At 34.6% G+C, this 22,862-nt stretch overlaps 1 protein-coding gene across 1 annotated transcript in view; it reads left to right on the top strand.

Moving 5' to 3' along the window:
- Positions 1-22,862, top strand: part of PRDM5 (PR/SET domain 5) — a 449,183-nt gene that overhangs the window by 263,745 nt on the left and 162,576 nt on the right. The window contains exon 12 of the mRNA XM_042782587.1: positions 1,607-1,700. Coding sequence (XP_042638521.1) covers positions 1,607-1,700 — 94 coding nt within the window. The remainder of the gene's footprint in view (positions 1-1,606; positions 1,701-22,862) is intronic.

The raw sequence follows: 22,862 nt of genomic DNA, 5'->3' as shown, positions 1-22,862 counted from the left end.
TCTAAAGGCCACTGATGTTGACTAAGATGCTTAGTTTATAGCTCTTCCCAAATTATAAATGTGATAGTATATATACAAATATACAATACAAATATGCAGATTTACAAATGAAATATTAATAAAAGTATATAGAAAATGATATTAAAACTGCAAATAATTTAATATGGAAAGTAAAATCTTTCACTCTGTAGGTGTTGCTTTGTGATTGTGAGGGGATGAAGTTATTCCTCTCCCCATTCCCCCTTTTTCTCTCTCCAGGTAGTGTCTTTCTTATATTGTACAGTGATTTTTTGGCCTTTGGAGTATATATCAATATTATGAAAATTATTCTGTTCTTTTTTCTTTTGCCTATAGCAATTTGAATAATAAGACTTGCTAATAATATGCATAAAACCAAATGTCAATGCAGGCCCTGTGAGCTTTATTTTGAGATGGTCATCCAGAACATCCACAATCTACTTTGATTAGTGTTTAGATTATCATTGAAATGAAAGCACTAATTTTAAAAAACAGTCTCATCAAAAATGTGCTGATACGTAAATCATCCCATCTGGTAGTGCAGTGGTTAAGGCATTTGGCTGCTAACTGAAGGACTCGTGGTGTGAACCCATTGGCTGCTCTGCAGAGTGATAAGGCACTCTGCTGCTGTGAAGATTTACAGCTTTGGGAACCTTATGGGGCAGTTGTACTCTGTCCTGGAGAGTTGTTATGAGTCAGTATCAATTTGAGGGCAGTGGGTTTGGATTTTTTTTTTTTTTTTCCTTCATTATTTTACCTTTCACCTAAGTTTGAGAAGTAATGAGACTTGAGAAATACTCTGGCCCCTTATTTATTGCAGTTATGGTTTTGATATTGTTAGAATAGCTGGTCTCATAATGAGATTGTGAGAACACTTTAAAATGATGTGTTTGCCTCCTCTTTTTGGAGGTGTCACTGAATATAACCTCTTTTTCCTTTGAATTCTCCATCATTTTATTCAAACTCCCTTTTGATGACACCCATTCATCCTTCCTCCTGTGGTTGTTTTATGCTTCGATTAAAGGTATTTGGAGAGCAGAGCTGTTCTTTCAAATTGACTGCTCAGTAAACATCTGCTGATTTTAAAGGTCAAATCAGATTTATATTCCTTTTTGCTATGTAATACAGTGAAATCAGTCTGGGCAGACAAGCATAATGCAAGTAACAGATCACTTTATTGAGATTAATTCCATCCTCAAGAGTTAAATACACACTAAAAATGAGAAAATGTTTCTAAGAAAATTTTTCTTGGCAGCAGTCAAGGGCAGCTGTAGCCCCATTTTGATGCTGTCATTTTGTTAGCATATACTGGTTTCATAGGAGTTAATCATCTGTAGGTGGGGGCTCAATACAGGCTTAAAAGGTAAACTGTACAATTATTTTTAAATTAACACTAATGCATGATTCTAAGGTTTTTTGAACCAGTGGGGATATCCATGATAAATTGTTTAAAATCTCATTGTGATATTAAATCATTTTAATGAAACATAATCCTGGAAAAAAGGATTTACCATTGTCAGAAGCACTTAATCATCTTGCCCTAATTCTTTATACTTGTCCTCAACCCTTTTTATTCCTTTCCATGTAGACACATACAGGAGAAAAGGAGAAAATCTGCCCATATTGTGGCCAGAAGTTTGCCAGCAGTGGGACACTGAGAGTCCATATCCGGAGCCACACAGGTATGTATGTTGTAACCGGTGATGAAAACAATATTCCATGACAAGGAATATCATAATATTGCAAACAAATATCCCTCAGAGTGGGCATTAATCTTGGTTATTTTCCCTCCCTTAAAGTATTGTAAAATCCAGTTTCTTTCTCTAGCAGAATTTTGAGTAAGTGTGTTTTCCTAAACTTAGTAAAATATGTGAGGTTGTATTAATTTGATTAGTGTTTCCTTTTGATATAACTGTGATTTATTTTATATACTATGCTAATAGGTGAAATAGGGAATAGCAGTTTTACTCTTTATAGAAGGCTGAGAATCTCCTTTTAAAATTCCTCTTGTAACTTACATCAAATGTGGCCTTTATAAATTTAAAAAGTCCTTGATGTGTTGTTTGAGTGCCATAGAATTTTTTGGATACAAGGTGAGTTGATCATAATATCTATCATAATATAGATTGCAACTTAAGGGCCCCTTTTCTTACTACTTCCTGTGCAATTTTTTCCAATGAAAGAAGGCTGCCTCAATACAGAATGGATGAATAACTGTCTGGATTTTACCATGTAGATAAGTACTTGAAAAGTCATGAAAAAAAAATACTCTTAATTTTAATAGCTAGATGATTACACATTAATGTTTTAAAAAAAAACTAGTCACTGGAAGATATTTATATAGTAAACTATGTAATTAGATTATACAAAACCACAAAAAAATCAAACCCACTGTCCTTGGGTCAATTCTGACTCGTAATGACCCTCATTGTGTTCTGAGCCAGTAAATCTTTACAGAAATAGATTGCCCAGTCTTGCTTCTGCAAAGCTGCTGGTGGATTTGAACCACCAATCTTCTGTTTAGCAGTCAAATGCCTTAAGCACTGTGCCACTAGAGCACCTTTAAATTATACAGCAAACCTTTATATGAAATACTATTCATTTCTAGTATTTCACTTTCTTTGCCATTGTGTCCTTGAACATAGTACAGTGCCTAGCACAGTAGCTATGTTCTGATTGAGGAATGTTAGTTTAAGTAGGCCAGGGAATCAGAACTGTGACAGTTATACATAATGTACAGGGAAGTACAGCAATGGAGCAATTTTTTTTTCTCATTTTGAAATTTTGTGACTAAAGCTAAAAGGCATAAGGTTAACCTAGCATTTGTTATTTTAGAATAAACAAGTATCTTACCTTTTACTTAACATTTACAAATACTTTAAATATAAGTAAATGCACAACCAAGAAAAGGTAAAGGTATGATGACTGGAAAAGTATGTACCTTAAAAAAAGAAAGAAAGGTCTTGATTAGATGAATCAGTACAAAGTAAGTTTTCAGAAAACAGTAAAGAAGTCTGATGGAAGCAGAGAGCAACAAAAAGTAGAGAGAAACTATAGGAAATGAGCAGCAGAGAGCTGTACTGATGATAGGTGTACTTAAAATAGTTCCAGAGGCTGTTGGCACCAAGTATTGATTGTGCAGAAGAAGCAAGTCCACGTTGAAGAGACAAGATAGATAGTTCTGAATTCTAGGGCTAGCCCCTGCACTCTAGAGACATTAGGCATCTTTATGGAATTAGATATCACTCTCTTATGTGTACTTGTGGCATGTAGAGTATGGGCAGGAATTAATTCAACAGCTTTGCATTCTATATCTCAGTAATTCTTGAAAGAGATCTTTATGACACATTGAAAATACAACCTCCAGTTTGTTAGGCAAATTTCCTATCTTTGTTGCTGCATATAATTTGTTTATGGGGAGGGGGTAAGTAGAGAATAGAGAAAATGTGATGTATCTGCATCTTCTAGTAAAAAGTGGATTAATATGTCCCTAAGATAACATGATGCAATTGGATTATGTTTGGCTTAGTTCTTATAATGCAGTGACTTATTGTTAAACATTTATTATATTATAAGATCCAGCACAGAAAAGTTGAATTTAACCATGTAGAACACTTGGTTATTCAAAATATTTCTATGCTTAAGAATTCTGTTTGCCTACATTTTTTTTTACTTAGGAAGAATGGGAATTAGAGAAAAATAAAGCATTTATAATAATATTTGCCACTAAAATTTTATTATTACCCACTTCAAAGTTATAATAATAATAATATTTTTGGATTTTAGGTCCAGGAATTCTCTCTGATAAAAATAGTAGATATATGTAAGGTTTTGTTTTTGTTGATGTATATTATCACATTTTGAATAACTCTCTAAAGACTATACTAAACTCAAATAATTGTACTTGGATTTGGATACTTTGTGTGCTCTGTGCCAAATGTAGTGTTGACTCTGGCCTATTGTATGTAGCTATTGATTAAGAGCTCTGGCCATCTATGTTGAGACAAAAATGCTGAATACAGTCAGCTAATGTACAGTGTGTGTGTTTATATCTACATAATTAATTTCATAAGTATTTATGTAGTATTTTTTAACTAGATGTTTCTGTTTAAAACTCATTTTACTTTCATATTTTATAATCATCTGTACTATTTTGATGTCAAACAATGTGCTTTAAAGAACTGCCTAGTAGCTGGATATTTTCCAGACCAAAAATCATGTGCTAAGAAAAGTGATGGTGTTTTACATTTTTGAAAATCAATTTCATTTCTGATATGAGAGGAAACAGTTGGTTTCTTATATCTGTATCTTCATTCATCCTTCTGCAGTATGTTCCTTTGGTGGCAGTATATAGAGAAAACCTGGCCTCAGACAGATGGGTATAGTAAGAAGAGGAGAATATTTTAATAGCCTTTTCTGGGTAATTTTGAACATTATTTGATACTACATTAGAACTCAAAAAGTGTTAGGTCTTTAAAAAGTTTGTCATAATATGGAACTTAAAATCATATAAATGAATGTTTCCTATTTTGCTATATTAAAATCCATTGATCTGTCTTGCACTCTGAATGATCTTTTACCCATGCATGATTTTGTAACATGACACATAGGTAATTTGGAAAATATTGGCTCACTGAATTATTCACATCTTATTCATTTGTAATATCATTACTGATTTCATCAGACATGCCTAACTATTCAGAAGCTTTCAAGCACATAGTGATGTAGATCCAAGTTTTCCAAAATTCTAATCTTTGCTTGACTGTTCTAATATTTGGAAATAATGATATATAATTTTTTTGAGGTAATTGATTCCTTTTAGTTTTGAAAAAGTGTTCACCAGATATCTAAGACTAAAACTAAATACAAACCTATTACCATTGAGTAGATACTGAGTAATAAGAGTTTCTGGTCTGAAAAACCATAAATTGTCTGTCAGTCTTTTTTTTTTAAGTGGAAATGGCCTTCCATCAAAAATGCCTCCAGTTGAGCTTGCAGATCAATTATACATGTGCTTTACTTTGAGACTACTTTCATACGTTAGTATGCAGACAAGTGGTTTATGCTTATTCTTTCTATTTTATTGCAAAGAATATTAAAAATAGGGTCTTTAAGAGGGTAGATTTAATGAAATTAATAACATTTACTTCATCAAAGACATTTTGTTATATTTATATTATTTTGGTTAAAAATATACACAGCAGAACATATACCCATTCAACAGTTTCAACCATTCAGTGACATTAGTAAAATTCTTTACATTTTGTAAAGAGAGAGATGTGGCAGTCTGCTTCCACAAAGTTTACAGCCTTGGGAAATGTATAGGGTATCTACTCCACCATATAGTGCTGCTAGTAGTCAAAAGTTGACTCCACAGCAATGGTTAGGTAGTAGTAGTGGGTCTGTCTACAGCAGCAGTTCCCAAAATGTGGGATCTCTACTCATATTTTTAAACGACCACTGACTTAGATTCACTGCCTCCTAAACTTTTAAACTATGCTTTAGAGTTACTATTTTTACTTGACCTCCTATAGATAATGCTTTAAAAGACCTCAGTGCTCAGAGAGAACATTCTTTACTAATTCATCTAAACTTTGCTTACTTTTGAGATGATTTCAGGGGATAGTTTCAGTTCAAAGTTTAAATATTTTCTCATGGCAGTAGATTCAAGGATTTCTCCAGTAAGTCTAGATTTTGTAAGGATTTGAAATTCTCTTCCTTATGTTTCCCCTTTTGATCAGGATTCATCCATTGAGCCCATCAAGGACATTCTTAATGAAACTGCCATTCATTTCTACTGTAAGTGGCTGTAAAGAATACAATGACAACTAGTACAATTTTGATTCATAGCAAAGCACCAGATTTACTGACCATTGTTTTTGTACCCTTAGTGCAGATGTCAGCACAGTGAAAAAGGCAAATAAGAATATCATTATGAAAGTACTTTTGATCTTGCAGATGCTATGAAAGGGTCTTGGGGACCCATAGGAATATATAGATCACATTTTGGAAACTGCTGCTATAGATAGACCTACTACTACTACCTACCCATTGCTGTGGGGTCAACTTTGGACTCCTAGCAGCACTATAGAGTAGAGTAGATACCCTATACATTTCCCAAGGCTGTAAACTTTATGGAAGCAGACTGCCACATCTTTCTCTTTATGAGTGGCTGATGGGTTTGAACTACAACCTTTTAGTTAGCAGTCGAGCACTTAACCACTTTGCAACCAGGCTCCTTTGACAAACCCTTTGGTAAGTGACAAATACCTGGCGGGGGGTGGGGGGGGACGGGGAACAGTGTGTGCATGTGTGTCAGGGAAAGTAGAAAGTAGGATGGAGGAGGCAGAGGGAAACATATTGACCCATGAACAAAAGGGAATCAGCTGACCAAGACTACATCATTTATACTGTTATCAGTTCTTTCCCCTGCCTTTTTAGACTGATGCTACTTCTACTTGGTCCTCTGATCTTCTTGATAAATTCTCAAGCTTCTGCTGCTGTTCTTGAGACATATTAATGTCCGTTGCCATTGTACATGTTAGAATCTAGACTTCAAAAAGCCTAGTGATGGGTAGAAGTTTGCCAAATACAACCACTTTTGGAGAAACTGTTGACTTGTGGGGTGATAATGTTATGCTTATAATTATAAAGAGAAAAACGTTTATGCATATTTGTAGACTTACTTCAGAACTTACTTCTTCAGTTTGCTTGCAGATAGCAAAAGATTGGACCTTGTTCAAAGATTATCCTATTAGTAAGTTAGTAACTGATACTTAAAATCATTTAGTTAGGGTTTAGAGTAGGCTAGGCGATATCACTACAGAAGCAGATTGCCCAACCTTGCTCCCGAGGAGTGGCTGGTGGGTTTGAACTGCCAGCCTTCTGGTTAGCAGTCAAATGCCTTAGGCACTATGCCGCCAGAGCTCCTGTAATTGTAATGAGATTAAATCACTTTCCCATCTGGAAAGTAGCCTTACTTAGTGAAGGCAACGTGTCCATGTGCTTCTTACTATACCTTCCTACTATGGCTGTTGTTGTTGTTATTTGCCCTCCAGTCGGCCCTGACTCATAGCGACCCCTCCTTGGGTTTCCGGGGCAGTGTCACGGTGGAAGTAGATTGCCCCATCTTCCTTCTGAGGAGTGGCTGGTGGGTAAGCAGCCTTATATGATGGAAAGAGCAAGGACTTTGATGTCAGGCTGACTTGAATTCAAATCCTGGTCCTCATCACTTACTAGTTGTGTATCATTGAGCAAATTAGTTAACCTCTCTGAATCTCAGTTTACATATTTTATCTAATAAGTTCTTTTTGAAGAACAAATGAAATAATGTCTGTAAAATACTTAATATTTTCCATAGTAGATGGTCACTTAATGTTGTCATAAGAAAAATCTCTGAGTTTCTTCTGTAATATTGCTACACTTCTTAAGTTAAATGCACCTTTGTTCATTAACATTGGGTTGCAAAACTTTATTGAATAATGTAATTTGTTACGTTTTCGTTTCCTACACTGTCCATTTAGGTTTTTTTCTATAGTATATCATACAGAGAATTTTATCTTACTATGTTTTTTCTCTTCCTTCATTTAACTTTATCATGATATAAAATTGTTGAACATGCTGAAATTTTTATAACTTGGTTTTAAAAACATAATCTTAGTTGACTGATGATAAGGAGCTGATTTAATATCATGGTAGTTGGCATAATTATAATCATGGGGTTTCCTTAATGTATTACCTTTTAAAACAATGTGTTTTACATATCTATGCTCCTGATTAGCTAAATCTTTTTTTATTTTAATAGTAAATGTTCAAAGGAAAACATAATTGAAAAAAAATCACTTTTGGTGGTATTTTAAATTCTAAACTATGTGTGTCCTACTGATTTCTTTCTTGAAATTAAACCATGATGACTTCCTAAATAACCTTTTATAAGTTTATTTTGTCTTTTCACACAAACATGTCCTTGGCTCTTTAAATTAGTATTGCCTCCTTAATTAGACATACATTGAAAATAAGCTTGATTTCTGAGATCAAATATGTATCTAAATGACCATGTTTGTTTTAAAAAAACAACATATTAGCACATTGTCCTGTTTAAAAACTGTTTATAATAGCAAAAAAGTGGAGCCTACATTTAGCCTACATTTACAGCATTGAAGTATTCTTTAATTTATGACATATACCTAAACAAATATGTAGATAAAAAAGATACTGTAGAACTATATTAATTAGCATGCAAAGAAATGGGAAAAACATGTTATAAATGCATAAACATTTTTATGAGGACAAAATATTTGAATATTGAGGTCTTGAAGGTTATATTTTTAATTATTGAATGTCATTTCTGTCAAAGGCAAATGTGGAAAATTTTCATTTCTTCATGGTTTTCTGTATTTTCCAATTTTTAATCATAAAAATTTTTCTTACAGGATAAAATATATTTAAAATGTATTACCTTATGTAGGATTATTATGCCAGTGACTATTATTATAACATTCACAGAGAACTATTTGTCATCTGGGACGAACTTTCAAAAGAGCCAGCAAAAAAAGTGCATATAAAAAATATATGTTGATAAAGAGACAAATGATAATGAGAATGTGAGAATGAGAAGCAAACGTGGTGAAAGGTTAACAAACATTGTATCTAAGTGAAGGTTTATTGTATTTATTGTATTATTTCATTTTTATGTATGTTTGAAAGTTCTCATAATTAAAAATAAGCAGAGGTGTTTTATTCTGATGAGAACAACTGAATGGATTCAGATGCCGTCCACATGCGTCTGAGAACTGTTTTCCTGACTGCAGCTTCATAGGTTAGTTCTTTTTCACATTTCTGATTCCATCTACAGGAACACAAGTTTCTAAAGTATAAATAAGTTTTTTGTTGCTGTTATTGTTGTTGCTTATTGTTGTTTTGCTTAGAAAATACTCAAAATCTTCTGAAGAGGTTGAGTATCATTGATTACTTCATCCTTAATCTTTCTTAAGGATGCTAGAATCAGATTAAAAAGGAATTCTATGAAATTCTCATGAATTTTCAGAAGTTTTCTTTGAAATGTAGTACAGAAGCTGGTAGGGTCAAATTGCCAACCTTTCAATTAGCAGTGGAGTGCTTAATCACTTTACCACAAGGGCTGCTGTATTCTTTATAAAAGAAGATGTAATGAATTGATAAGGCTCACCCAGTCATGATCTTATCTTACTTAAAACCTTTCAGTGGCTACCTCTTCCTTGTCCATAATTTCCTTACTATCTCATGAGATTTGTCAATTATTGTCCCCTTCCTGCCCCTCCCTCACTTTACCTTCTAGGCTCACTTCCTGGCTTTCTTTTATTTCTCTGGAGTCTCCAATTAGTTATTACTTTCTCCATCATGTGTTGCTTGTCCCATCCCCTGTCTTTATCATGTTAGGTCATCATACCTTCTATTTCTTGTAACACACAGAACTCTTCTGATTGCTTGCTCTCTGTGGTCTTTTCCAGTAAACAGTAGTTTTTTTGTTCCCTGAGAGCAGTACACATATCTGATCTGGCTATTTTATCATTCAGTGCAATTCCTGACATAGAGAAAGGGCTTAGTAAATGCTTGTTGAATGAATAAAAGAACTACAAATAGGTTGTGGTACCTATTGAATACTGAAAAGTATACTTACTCCAAAATATGAAGTCCTAGATTTGAATCCAAATTTAATTGATCATATTTTTTCATATAGTATCTATAAAAATCTGTGGAGTTTACTTCTAGAAATGCTAACATAAAGAAAAATGAGTGCTAAATTTCACAAGCAGTGAGTTGGGTCCAATCACAATAACAAGTTGGGCTCTTTGCTTTCCTTTCTATTCTTTATACTTTAAATTCGGCATGCAGCTGGGGGAAATAGAGCGTGTAACAAATAATGTTAATAACCTGCTTCAAGATCTATCTCACCAATGCCTATGAGGTTATAGTACTTATGAAGGTCAACCAGCACCCAATCTTATTGTGACTGCTGTCAGCTTGGAGTTGCCCAGTTGTTTTTATCCTCCTTAGAAAGATAGAAGAAATGGGCTGTGACCAGTCGCAGCTATTTTGTTTCATGACATTGAGTCTCTGTTAAGTGAACTGGGATAATAACAAACATGCATGCAGTCCACTGCATAGTGTCTCATTTAGTAGAGATTTGAGTATCCTGTTGTTCATTATATATAAATATCCCTTCTCAGTTACATTGTACTTAGGTTTTCTGTGTCCATGAGTAGATTCTAAGCTAAAGAATAGAACACCAGGCCAGTGTCATAAGCCAAGTTTGTAAAAGGAGGAAAACTCTGTCAGATATAGTATCTAAGTTACTCTTTCACAGCCAGTGTGATAGGTTTCTAAGACAATTCTCATTTTCTAGATAAGGAAGCTGAGATTCAGAGATGCAAATGACCTATCCAGTGTCAAGGTAATGAGATCCAAAATAATTCTGACTTCTAATTTTATTTTGCTTGTGTTATCTCTCTCTCTCTCTTTTTTTTTTTTTTGCTAGACAGCTATCATAATTACAATGATAGAAATTCTCTTAGTTCCCCAGAGTAAAAGATGAGGAATGAAATCTTAAGTCTTTTATTAGTCCAGTTCTATAAAGGCTTTATGCTTTAAAGTCAAATGGAAGAAGTTTTGATTTTTTGTTGTTGTTGTCATTAAGTATTCTCATGCTCACTTACTCCCCAGTCATCTTTATACTGGCTGGTAACATACAGAGAAAAGGATGACTAAATTTGATTTCACCAGATACCTTTTTTAATTTCTAGGAAATACTTATTAAGTGGTAGTTGTACCTTTTAATGTGGTGGATGTATAGTTGAATACACTGCCATGTGATTAAATTTTTATGGCTTTGATTGTTTTTTGTTTTCCCAACATGGTGAAGGAATCACTTTCACTTTGTTTTCACAGTATTCAAACTGTCCATCAACAATTTGAGAAATCAATTTTCTTTTTAACAACATCAGGTAACACTAAGTTTTATGGAGAGGAAATATGACCCTAGTTTGTGTTCCTTATCATCTTCAGTTGATATCTTTCACCATTTCCTATCAAATATAGTTACAGTATTGTTTTCATGTAGCATTACAGGCAGTATCCTTCGTATAAATTTTCTTAGAACAGGTCCTTTTTTTTCACTGGTTTATAATTAATGGTTATGCTAGTTATGGATTAGGAGCTCTGGTAGCATAGTGCCTAAGGCACTTGCCTGCTAACCAGAAGGCTGACGGTTCAAACCCACCAGCCACTCCTCGGAAGGAAGATGGAGCAATCTACTTCCATAGTGATACCGCCTAGGAAACCCAAGGAAGGCTTGCTGAGTCGGGATCTGACTTGATGACACATAACAGCAACTACAACAATGTCTTTCAGAATCCTAACTTTTCACTATTTGATTGATTTTGTCCTTTATTACCTTAAATAACCAACCAGTTTCATATGTTTTTCAACAGTTTTCTTCCCCACCCATTCTTTCTGCCTCCATTCTTCCCATTGTGTACTTCTGGAGTGAAACTTCACAGGATCTATTGAGTTTGAAGTGTTACTTTTCATAAATCTTCTATCCACTTTCTAAAGTTCACTGATTTTTCAAATGAGATGATTAGAATAAGGACATGGCAAGTGCACACAATAAATCTGTTTTATATCATTGACATTTTGAATAGAAAGGAATTTCAGAAATCATCCATTTCAAGCCTCTTATTTGAACTAATACCTAGCAAAATGTGGTGATTTGCTTAATTTCTTTTAACTTGTATCTGGGTCATCTAGAACTAAACCAAGGCTTGTACTTTTTCCAGTATATCACATTCTTTAATATACCTGTTAACCTTTATTTTACCCTTGAACTTTCCATAGCATTACATACTTTCATAATGTTTGATGATCTTTTTGTGCTCTTGTAGCAACCAATTGAAAACAATAATTTAAAGGGCTGTCATTGGCTATCTGTGGACTAATTGTTTACTTCCAGATATGAAAGAAACTTTCCCATAACTAAATCAGCTATCTGTAATAATTTATCATTTACTACCTTGCTCATATTCAAAGCATGGATCCTGGAGTCAATTTTCACGCTTTTAAACTCCATTTTCATTTATTTTCCTCCTTTTGTAATACTAAGTATGTTGCTTAACTCTTCAAAGCTTATTTTTATTATCTGAAAAAGAGGAATAATAACAGTACCATCTTCATAGCATTGTTGTGAGTATACATGAAGAAAAAAAAAAAAATCACTGCCCTGGAGTCAGATCTGACTTATAGCGACCCCCCCTTGGGTTTCTGAGGCGGTATCACTACAGAAGTAGATTGCCCCATCTCCCTTCTGAGGAGTGGCTGGTGGGTTTGAACCGCCAGCCTTTTGGTTAGCAGTCAGATGCCTTAGGCATACATGAAGGCATGTATAAAGAACTTTACTTAGTGCCTGACACAATAAAAGCCTATAATAAATGTAACTGTAACCTGTTGTTGATTCTGATAGTGTGCCTAAGGCATTTGACTGCTAATAAGAAGGGGGGTGGTTCAGACTTACCAGCCACTCCTCAGAAGGAAGATGGGGCAATCTACTTCTAGTGATACCACCTCAGAAACCCAAGGAAGGGGTCGCTGTGAGGTGGAAGTGACTCGACGGGATTGAGTTTGGTTGTGACCTGCATTTAATCACAGATATTCATACTCCCTTGATATGTTGCTTGACACTCTATTCCCAATATTATCATGCTCATCTTTTTTATAAGCTTTAGCACCAGAATATAGATGAGGGTTAAAAGTGTATCACATTGCTGTCAAAACACGGCTGGTTTGGGGTGAGGAAAGGTGCATGGACAGTGTGTGGCTGTCACCGTCAGTGAAGGTGAATGTTTAGGTCTGTGCCTGGCAGGCAGCTCTGTAATTTATCATCTGGGTTTCTCTGCCGGAATGACAGAGACAGCACTCTGTGGGTCAGCTGAAATAGTAGAGCACATTCTCCTGTTGGTTTATAGCTTCTCAGGGTCAGTGAGAGCTGGGGTTAATTCAGCAAGGGAATCTGTGGACTGTGACATGAATTCCATCGGTTGTTCATAAATTATGAAAGAAATTCTAGGAACTGCTTTTGGGGTTTTAAAATTCTGGGCCAGAAGGTTAATTACTTGCCTATAATTCCAACCAACTTTCCATGTTAATAGGTACCGGCTGTGTTGACCCTTCTGTTTTAGGCTTGCTTGCACACTGTCATTTGAATGTAGCAATAAATCATTGTGTCTTAGGAAATATTTAATTTTTTTTCAGTAGGTACCTGTGATCAGCTTAGAAATAAAGGATTAGTACATTATAATGTGGCTCTACTTGGATTTTAGCCACTGTTTTTCTTTCTTCTCTAATACTTTGTCTAAGAGTTCATAATTTTTAGACTCTTTGTTCAAAGGTATAAAAATATTGAGAATAAGAAATTGTGAGTAATTATAAAGCAATAATGGCAATTATAAACAAAAAGAGACAAATTAATTATAAAAGTAAATGAAATATTAAAGTGTTTTTTCACAATTTTTAAGATAAAAGTTAGTTGACCTCCAGATGTTGAAAAAGAGTTTCTTTCACTATATTTATTTTCTAAGTGGCTTGTCATTATCAAATCAAATGTTCTGTTTCCTGATGTAATCTGTGAGATAACAGAATAGTTGAATATAGGAACTGCATAGAAATAAAAGATTTCCTTAGGATCAATCTTTAACAGCTTCAGGTGTTCCTCTAAAAAATGTAACAAAGGTCTTTTACACACTGGTTGGCTTTAGCCAGAAGCATCTCAAGTAGGGGATCTTGTACATCCTCTTCCAAGCAAAAATTCTTCTTATTCATTGGTAAAGTGTTGAACTGCAAGGTTCTTGTTTTCTCAGTGATGTTTTGACACTTCCAATAATTTCTAGTGACCAATCACATCAAGAGGATGTGCCATTTTTTCCTCTTTTTATTCTGCTGTACTCTGTTCCTATCCAGTTGACTTTGGGTTAGTGACAAGCATATATTAACAACTTAAGAGAGAGCTATTCATTTTCACTTTTATTAACCAAAAAAAACCCCAAAATCATGGCCATCGAGTTGATTCTGACTCATAGCGACCCCCTTTGGGTTCTGAGGCCGTAAATCTTTACAGAAGTAGATTGGTCAGTCTTCCCTTTCGCATGGCTTTTATTAATAGTATAATAATATAGTTTATCTTCTTTTTAAAAATATATCAAAGACCCCAACTTCCTAAGGCAAAAATTATAGTGCTTGTGTGTGTCAAGGTTTGTCATGGGCTCAGAGATGGGCACAGAGGGGAGTCACATAAGTCCTAGAATACAGTGTTAAGACAAATCACCATTTGAGTTTATAGTATGCTCTTAGAGACTCTCATAAGATGGATTATTTAAAATATACCAGTTTTTTTGTATCTGTATTTTTATTATTTCTTCTTCTCCCCTCTCCCTTTTTTGGTAATATATTAGTTAAGACCCTCAAAAATGGAAGTGGCCTAAATAACAGTTTTTATCAACAGTATTTCTACAGCTTTGTTGATGGGTAATTTATTAGATCATGTTATTAACAGACACACCTATTAAATGCAGACATTTTCTTTCAGTTTAGGAAAACTAAAGGAGATTTATCTTCTTCTGATAATAGTCTTTCTCCTGCGTTATAACCAGGGTTTCCCCTCAACAACCATTCGCTGGGTATTATTGCTCTGCAGCTCTGAATTATGCTTCAAGGCTGGGGAAAGTTTTATAGCTTCTCTAATTTTAGAGAAAAGAATCATTTCTGGGTTCCTTGATGCTCAGAGGTATGTACTCATGATTCTTCCTTGCTCGTACTATTCACAGAAAAATCCTCTGAATGCCTCTGTGGCTTATTGCTTAATCATTTCGTGATCATTTTTCACTAACTGTGCTTGTAAATACTGAATTAAATGGTGAATTAAAATTGTGGTAGAAATTATTAAAAATGTGAAACTTTTGGTGAAAGGATTATGATTTCCTTACCAAAGTCTGACTCCCTAAGAGCAAAACCAAATCAGTAATTAAGGATGTTCCGACCTTGCCCTAAATTTTCCCTTTTCAAATTATGAGATATTTTCTGATTTCTCCTATCCTTTGTAATTCTGCACCTCATATTCTGTTTGTTTGTTTGTTTTAAATAATAAAACTCAGTTTTTGTTTTATAAGGTTTTGTTTTGCTTCAATTAGTAAATTGATTTGTCTCTTTATTATTTTAGACTGGAAAGTAAGTGGACACATGGCTCAACTTTTTTTTCCTTATTCTCAAGTGCCTCACCTCATTTGATTTGGCATTATTTTCACACATACGGGAGAAATATTCTATCTGCAAGATTCTGTGGAAAAGGGTCCATATTTTGCATTTTTTGTAGCTTCTATAGAACCTTGCATTAAAAAAAGAAAGAGAGAGAGAGAGACGATTTCTTGTAGTTCAGGTAACAAAAGTATTTTGAGAAGTAATAAAGTTCTAAGTCAGATACTTTTTTACATTTTACTACCCCCTTGAAATAGTTTCCTTAAGCCTTTAAAAGTACAGTGTCTTTTAAATATCCAAGGAGTAAACTTCAAGTTCAAGTTTTTGTTATTTTTCTTTTAGTGTGGTGTCCTTGGGTTCAACTTCTTTAGATCAAATGGGATCCTCAGGGTTTGATTAATGGGAGCATTTCAAATGAGTAATAATATGGGGTTCAGTGAGGTCAGTGGGGTTCCATGCCTCTTTTTGCTGAAGGAAGAAGAAAAAAAAAAAAAAACAGCATTTCAATTCACAGAAAGGTGCCAAGAATGAACTTGAGCTACTTCCATTTGTCAGTGTAGCATTTCAGTCCTCTCTGTGGTGGACTTCTAATTCATTAGATGTTCCATAAGTTGAGGTGATGGAAATTGGGGAACTAGAAAATTGATCAAGTGGTTTCACACTAATATTTTGGGGCTTAATTTTCATTAAAAATGAGAAAGTGTGTTGTTTTGTAAGTTTTCTTAGTCCATCAAGGAAAAATAAGCCAGTTCCCTAAAATTTGTGGAATACAGTGTAAAATTCTTTTAAAGAATTCATATATAATTTATACATACTGTATGTATTTTTAAAGTTCAACTATATAGAATCATCTCAGAGAGTTTTATATGAAACAAAAACATTTGGAATTTACTTTTTTTTTTATGATGAAAATGTTGTCATCTCCAAAACTCAGTTTTATTAGAAAAATCAAAGTGAAAATATGGCTCTAAACCTTTATATCCTCATGTTAAGTTGGATTCATTCATTGAAAATAAATGATGGTTTGACCTTATTATATGTTAAATTACATACTCTCTGTGTGTTTTCTTTAATCTTTTTGTGCAGAATTATAAGTCTGAAATTTACATAGATTTTTTTTTCAATGTGTGTGATAAATATATATGTAACAAGTCATTTGCTATTTTAGCATTTGACCCATGTGCAATTCAGTCACATTAGTTATGTTTATCATGTTCAACCATTGCCATTATCTGTTTTCACACTTACCCATTACCTTTAATAGAAGTGCAGTATCCTCTAAGTGGTGAGTATCCCTTCTCGCCTCTCTCCCCCAACCCTGGTAATCACTAATAAACTCTGGTGTCTATACACTTGCCTATCCAAGGTATTTCATAATATCCAAGATATTTCATATATGTGGAGTCATATACTGTTTGTTCCTTTGTGACTGCTTTATTTCACTCAGCATATTTTCAAAGCTCATCTATGTTGTAGCATGTATCAGGTATTAATACATGTAGATGTATTAATTTCTTGTTATGAGTGAGTAATATTCCATTGTAATATTAAGCACATTTTATTTATCCATTTATCTTTTGATGGAAGAACTCTGGTGGCTCAGTGCCTAAGGCATTTGACTGCTAACCAGGAGCTTGGCAGTTCAAACCCCATAGATAATTCATGGAAGGAAGATGGGGTAATCAACTTCTTTAAAGATTTCCCTCCTGGGATACCTAACAGGTTGCTGTGAGTTGGAATTGACTCAATGACAGTGAGTTTCGATTTTTGGTTTTCTCTTGATGGATATTTAGTCTGTTTCCACTTTTTGGCTATTGTGAATACTTCTACAGTAAACATTGGTATACATGTATTTGTTTATGTTCCTGAATTCAATTATTTTGGTTACCTAGGAGTGCAATCGCTAGATTATATGGTAATTCTATGTTTAACTTTTTGAGGAACCACCCAACTATTTTACACAGTAATTGTACCCTGTTTTTTCAGTTCCACCAGCAATAGATGAGGATTCCAATTTCTTCACATACTTGCCAACACCTCTTGTTTTCTGTTCTTTTAATTACAGACATTTTATTAAAGATTGGAGCTTTGGAAACCCTATGGGACAGTTCTACTCTGTCCTGTAGGGATGTTATGAGTCAGAATCAACTTAATGGCAGTGAGTTTGGTTTGGAATAAGGTTGAGAGGAGCTCTGGTAGCGTAGTGCCTAAGGCACTTGACTACTAACGAGAAGGCTGGCGGTTCAAACCCACCAACCACTCCTCAGAAGGAAGGTTGGGCAATCTACTTCTGTAGTAATATCACCTCGGAAACCCAGAGAGGGGTCGCTATGAGTCGGATCCGACTCAATGGCACGAAACAACCACAATGAGGGTGAATATCTTCTCATATGCTATTTGGCCATTTGTATTTCTTCTTTGGTGAAATGTCTATTCAGTTCCTTTGCCTGTGTTTTGATTCAGTGGTTTGTCTTGTTGTTAATTATCAAATCTGATTCATAGCAACCCCTCCATGGGTTTCTGAGGCATTATCTCTACAGAAGTAGATTGCCCAATCTTCCTTCCGAGGAGTGGCTGGTAGGTTTGAGCCACCAGCTTTCTGGTTAACAGTCAAATACCTTAGGCACTGTGCCACCAGATCTCCCTTGTTAAGCCATGTATATGTACATATAGGCTCTGTCAACTCTTCTGCTAACCAGAAGGTTATCTGTTCAAACCCATCAGCTGCTCCATGGAAGGAAGATGGGGTAATCTACTCCCTTAAAGATTTACCACCTTAGAAACCCAATGGGGGTCGCTATGAAGCAGAAACGACTCTATGGCAATGAATTTGGTTTTTGGTTTAGTATATATATATAAACACTTCTCTCAGTCTGTAGTTTGTCTCTTCACTTTATCAAAGTCTTTCGATGAACAGTTTTTTTTTATTTTTTTTATTTTGATGAGGTCACATTTCTCTATTTTACTTTTGTTGCATGTTCTTTTCTTGTCATACCCAAGAATCTGTTGATTAAAAAGTGGGTCTCGAAACCTTCTATGATCCTATAGGAGTGTTAGGGTTTTAGTTCTTGCATTTAAGTCTTTGATCCATTTTAGTTTTTGTATATGGTGTGAGTTATAGGCCCAGACTTATTCTTTTGCATGTGGAAATTCAAGTGTTCCTGCACCATTTATTAGAGATTATTCTTTCCCCATTGAATGGACTTAGCACCCTTATGAAAATCTATTGTCCTTGCATCTACAGGTTGATTTTAGAACTTTCAGTACTATTCCATTTGCCTATATATCTACCATTGTACCGGTACAGCCTGTTTTGATTACTATAGCTTTGTAATATGTTTTAATATCAGAAGCATGAATCCCCCTGCTTTATTCTTCTTTTTCAAGATTGCTTCAGTTATTCGAGATTTTTCACTATGCCATATATATATTTGAGGATTGGCTTTACCATTTCTGCAAAGAAGGCTGTTGAAATTTTGAAGGGTATTGCATTAAATGTATAGATTACTTCTTTGCATAGGCTTTTTTTTCTGGAAAATATACAAAATAATCAAATAAAAGTTAAAATTATTATTAAAATGCTTTATGAAAATTTTTAAAAACAAAATCTCCATAACTATATTTATTAAATACTAGCCTTTCTTCCTCATTCATAAAATTTTTCAAAGTATAAAACATATTGACTTGTACACTTCTTAATCTTCAGGATTGGTTATGATTTTTATTACCAAATCCATTGCATTCAGTGTATTTAGTAGCATTAACTAAAACTTGAACTCTGAGCCCTCTGATAGAGTGACCAAATACATTTTTTAAATTAAATCCCTGTAAATACTGGATTAAATATGTTCATGGTCTAATCAATTTGAATATTCTCTGACATCTGTAATTTAAATAATGGCTTCTCAGTGTCTAAAGATTGAGAGTTATTACCATGAAAATTATGCATATATTTTGTCAATAAGGCCTAGAAAATATGTTTGTATCAAGATTAAAGTGGTCTGCAAGATTTAAAATAGACCTTTAGGAAAGGATTTGTATCAAGATTTTGAACATTAAAGTGGTCATATAGCAATAGACAGATATTCAGTGATATAGAGGCTTTAAGTTTCTTTTATCATGAAGATGCATACATACTAGCCTAAACTCTCTTCATAGATTTTCTTAAGATACTGTTCTAATGTTAGCATATTAATTCTTTGCTGAAGGCAAGAGGTCTTGTAATATCTTTATTTAAAATTACATTTGAACGTGTAATGCTAACACCAATGGCATGTGTTAGACCAGTATGTGATATTTTACCCATGGTTTTAGTCACTGTGCCAGTGGGTGGCTGTGGTCATAATGACTTTTCTTTGTCAAAGATTCAAGTAACTCCTGGGGGTCAGGCTAGACTCTGGTAAGGTGCTCCATGAGGCATCCAGATGTTCCTTTTCATTACCACTGACTGCCTGTGAAAAAAGGAGCTCTGGTAGCAGTAGTGATTAACACATGTGGCTGCTAAAGAAAAGCTCAGTAGTTTGAACCAACTTGGCCACTCTGTAGGAGAAAGGTGAGGCAGTCTGCTTCTGTAAACATTGTTGTTGTTGTGGTTGTTATGTGCCGTTGAGTCGTCCCAACTCATAGTGACCCCTCCTTGGGTTTCCGAGGCAGTATCACTACAGAAGTAGGATTGCCCAACCTTCCTTCCGAAGAGTGGCTGGTGGGTTTGAACCGCCAGCCTTCTGGTTAGCAGTCAAGTGCTTTAGCCACTATGCTACCAGAGCTCCTTCTGTAAAGATTACAGCCTTGGAAACCCTAGGGGGAAGTTCTACTCTGTCTCATAGTGTTGCTGTGAGTTGAGATTGACTTCATGGCAGTGGGTTTAGTTTTTTGGGGGCCTTTGAAAGACCATTTCCAGTTCCTAACACTGCTCCCACATATCAAATACTTTTTAAGCCACTATCATCTCAGGTGTGCCAGCAATGAGAATTTGGAGGCATTTATATCAAGCACAATAATCTAAAATACTTCTAGTTCAAAGATGCAGAACTACCAAAAAAAAAAAAAAAGTGTGATTGAATAATATTAAATCAACAACAAGGAGCTGCACTCATTCAATTCATTTGCCTTTCCTAATGACCTCGGGAGCTCTGGTAGCATAGTGCCTAAGGCACTTGACTGCTAACCAGAGGCTGGCAGTTCAAACCCACCAGCCACTCCTCAGAAGGAAGATGGAGCAATCTACTTCCATAGTGATACTCCCTTGGCAACCCAGGGAGGGGTCTCTATGAGTCGGTCCGACTCAGCACATAACAACAACAATGACCTTAGGGAATTCCTGAACCTTCCCACTCCCCAGCCCAGGGGTCTGTCTTAAACTCATTTCCTTGTTTTATTTTCTTCATTTATTTTATCATTATCTAAAATTATCTTACGTATTTCTTAACTTTTTCTTGTCTTTCTCATATTACTAGTAAAATTGAAGAGGCAATGATTTTGTGGCTCTATTCGCAACTGCATTCCCAAAGCCCAGGACAGTAACTAGAAGATGGTATGTGCTCAAAAAAATACCTATTTCATAAATGAATAAATTAGCTTTATGCAGTATCCACTTTGTGGCACCTTGTTATATTTGCTATTATGTTCCTGTTTGTTCCTTGGTCTGTTCATAGAGAACACAAGGGGATTTTAATGTCATTCAGTGTCAGAATATAATTTGAAGAAATGGATGCAAAGAACACATTTGCTTCCCATAATTAAATGGAAAATAGTTTGCTTTTAAGTACACTTCAATATCATTTATTTTGCTATGTGCAGGAGCTTGGTGGTGTAGTGCCTAAAGCATTTGACTGATAAACAGAAGGCTGGAGGTTCAAATCCACCAGCCAATCCTCATTAGGAAGGTTGGGCAATCAACTTCCGTAGAGATACTGCCTCAGAAACCCAAGGAGGAGTCACTATGAGTCGGATCTGACTCGGGGCAGTGAGTTTGTTTTTTTTGATTTATTAAATCTGTTAAACCTCATAGTATAGTATGTGATACTTGCCAATACTATATTTCCCTTCTAAAATGTTGAAGATGGTTACCTACAATGCACACTACCCACTGTATAAGATAGTTCTCTAGGTACAATTCAGTGTTATCTCAGTATTTCTATTCCTTTGGGAACTGCTGTCAGATACACATATTTCCAACCTGTTCCTTCCTCTTTTCTTCTGATGAGCTTTGATAACTAAAAGAAAATTTGAATCTACCAGCCAGAGGATCTTATTAATGTTAAGTATTGTGTGAAGCATGTTTTTAAATAACTTTAAGAAGTGTAATCCAGTTTACACAAAATATTAGCCATGTTACTAGTTTATATGATAGCATAGGAGATAATAATGGGTTCAGGTTCTGATTTTGTCATGTTGTTGTTGTGTCATCTTGAATAAATTATCTTTTTTCTTTCTTTGTATTAAGTTTCCTCATTTATAAACTAGGATACCAGTGCCTATATCATAATGGCTTTACAAGAATTAAAATTTCTGATATATGTAAAGTATTCTGAACAATTTAATAGGAGGCTCTATATGTTTTTGCTATTGTTGTTACTATTATTTCCATATAGATTGGTATTTACCCACATTTTTAAAGCTAAATTTCAAACTAACTAATGTTCCTATTAGTCAGAATATGAACACTGTGAATAGTTTAAGTGGAAAAAAAAAAAAAAAGGTAGTGTCTAAATCTACCTGAGATATTAAAAAATAATAGTTATTAACACTTGGACCACATTGTACATCAGATCCTGTGTACTGGAAAGTTAAAAAAAAAAAAAAAAAAAGATATGTAATCTTAGAGTTAATTAAAATTGAAAGTTAGTTGCTATATACACTATGGTAATTTTGTGTGTAGACAAAATTTTTTTGTAGAAACATACTTTCACAATAATTTGAACTAATGAAGAAAGTAATATATGCATAATCTGAAAATAACCTAAGAGTAATAGCTTGTTTCAATATGCAAATGACTGCAATAGTTAAGGTAAGCCTCTGTTTCAGATTGTGTGGAATAGCAGATGCCTTTGTTTTTGAGTTTAAGAAAGTCATTGTTTCCCTAAACAAGCTTTAACCAAAAGGAAAGAAAGGGTAGCAGTTTAATGTGAGACTCTAGTCTGATTTGCAAGTTGCACATTCTGCTTGTCAAATAAATCCTATTAACCAAAGCCATTTACTCCGTAATGTTCTTTAAAACTGGTGTTATATTCTGGATAGTAGAATGGAACAGTGAACTTGAACATAGTCAAACTTCCCAACATGTCAACTCATCCATTATTCACTGGCTCCTAACATCAGAGTGTGAATAGGTAGAATTACCAATTCTTTTTCTTTTGTTGGTATCAGTTTCTATTCTGAGCAGTTAGTCATGGGCAGAAGATAGATAGATGTCAGTACCAACAATAATTGTTATCATCTTAATGATGATGACCTTATGTTTTTGTTGTCCCAGCAGGGATATTTTTGAAAGTGAAAGGATGACAGACATAATAAGCAGACTTCCTTATGCAAATCTGGATCTATGGTCACTATGTCTATAAAAC

The sequence above is a fragment of the Orycteropus afer genome, unplaced genomic scaffold, assembly GCF_000298275.1.
Source record: "Orycteropus afer afer isolate SDZICR_OR568_19922 unplaced genomic scaffold, OryAfe1.0 scaffold00382, whole genome shotgun sequence".
In the NCBI taxonomy this organism is placed as follows: Eukaryota; Metazoa; Chordata; class Mammalia; order Tubulidentata; family Orycteropodidae; genus Orycteropus; species Orycteropus afer.
This window is presented reverse-complemented; position numbering and strand designations above follow the sequence as displayed.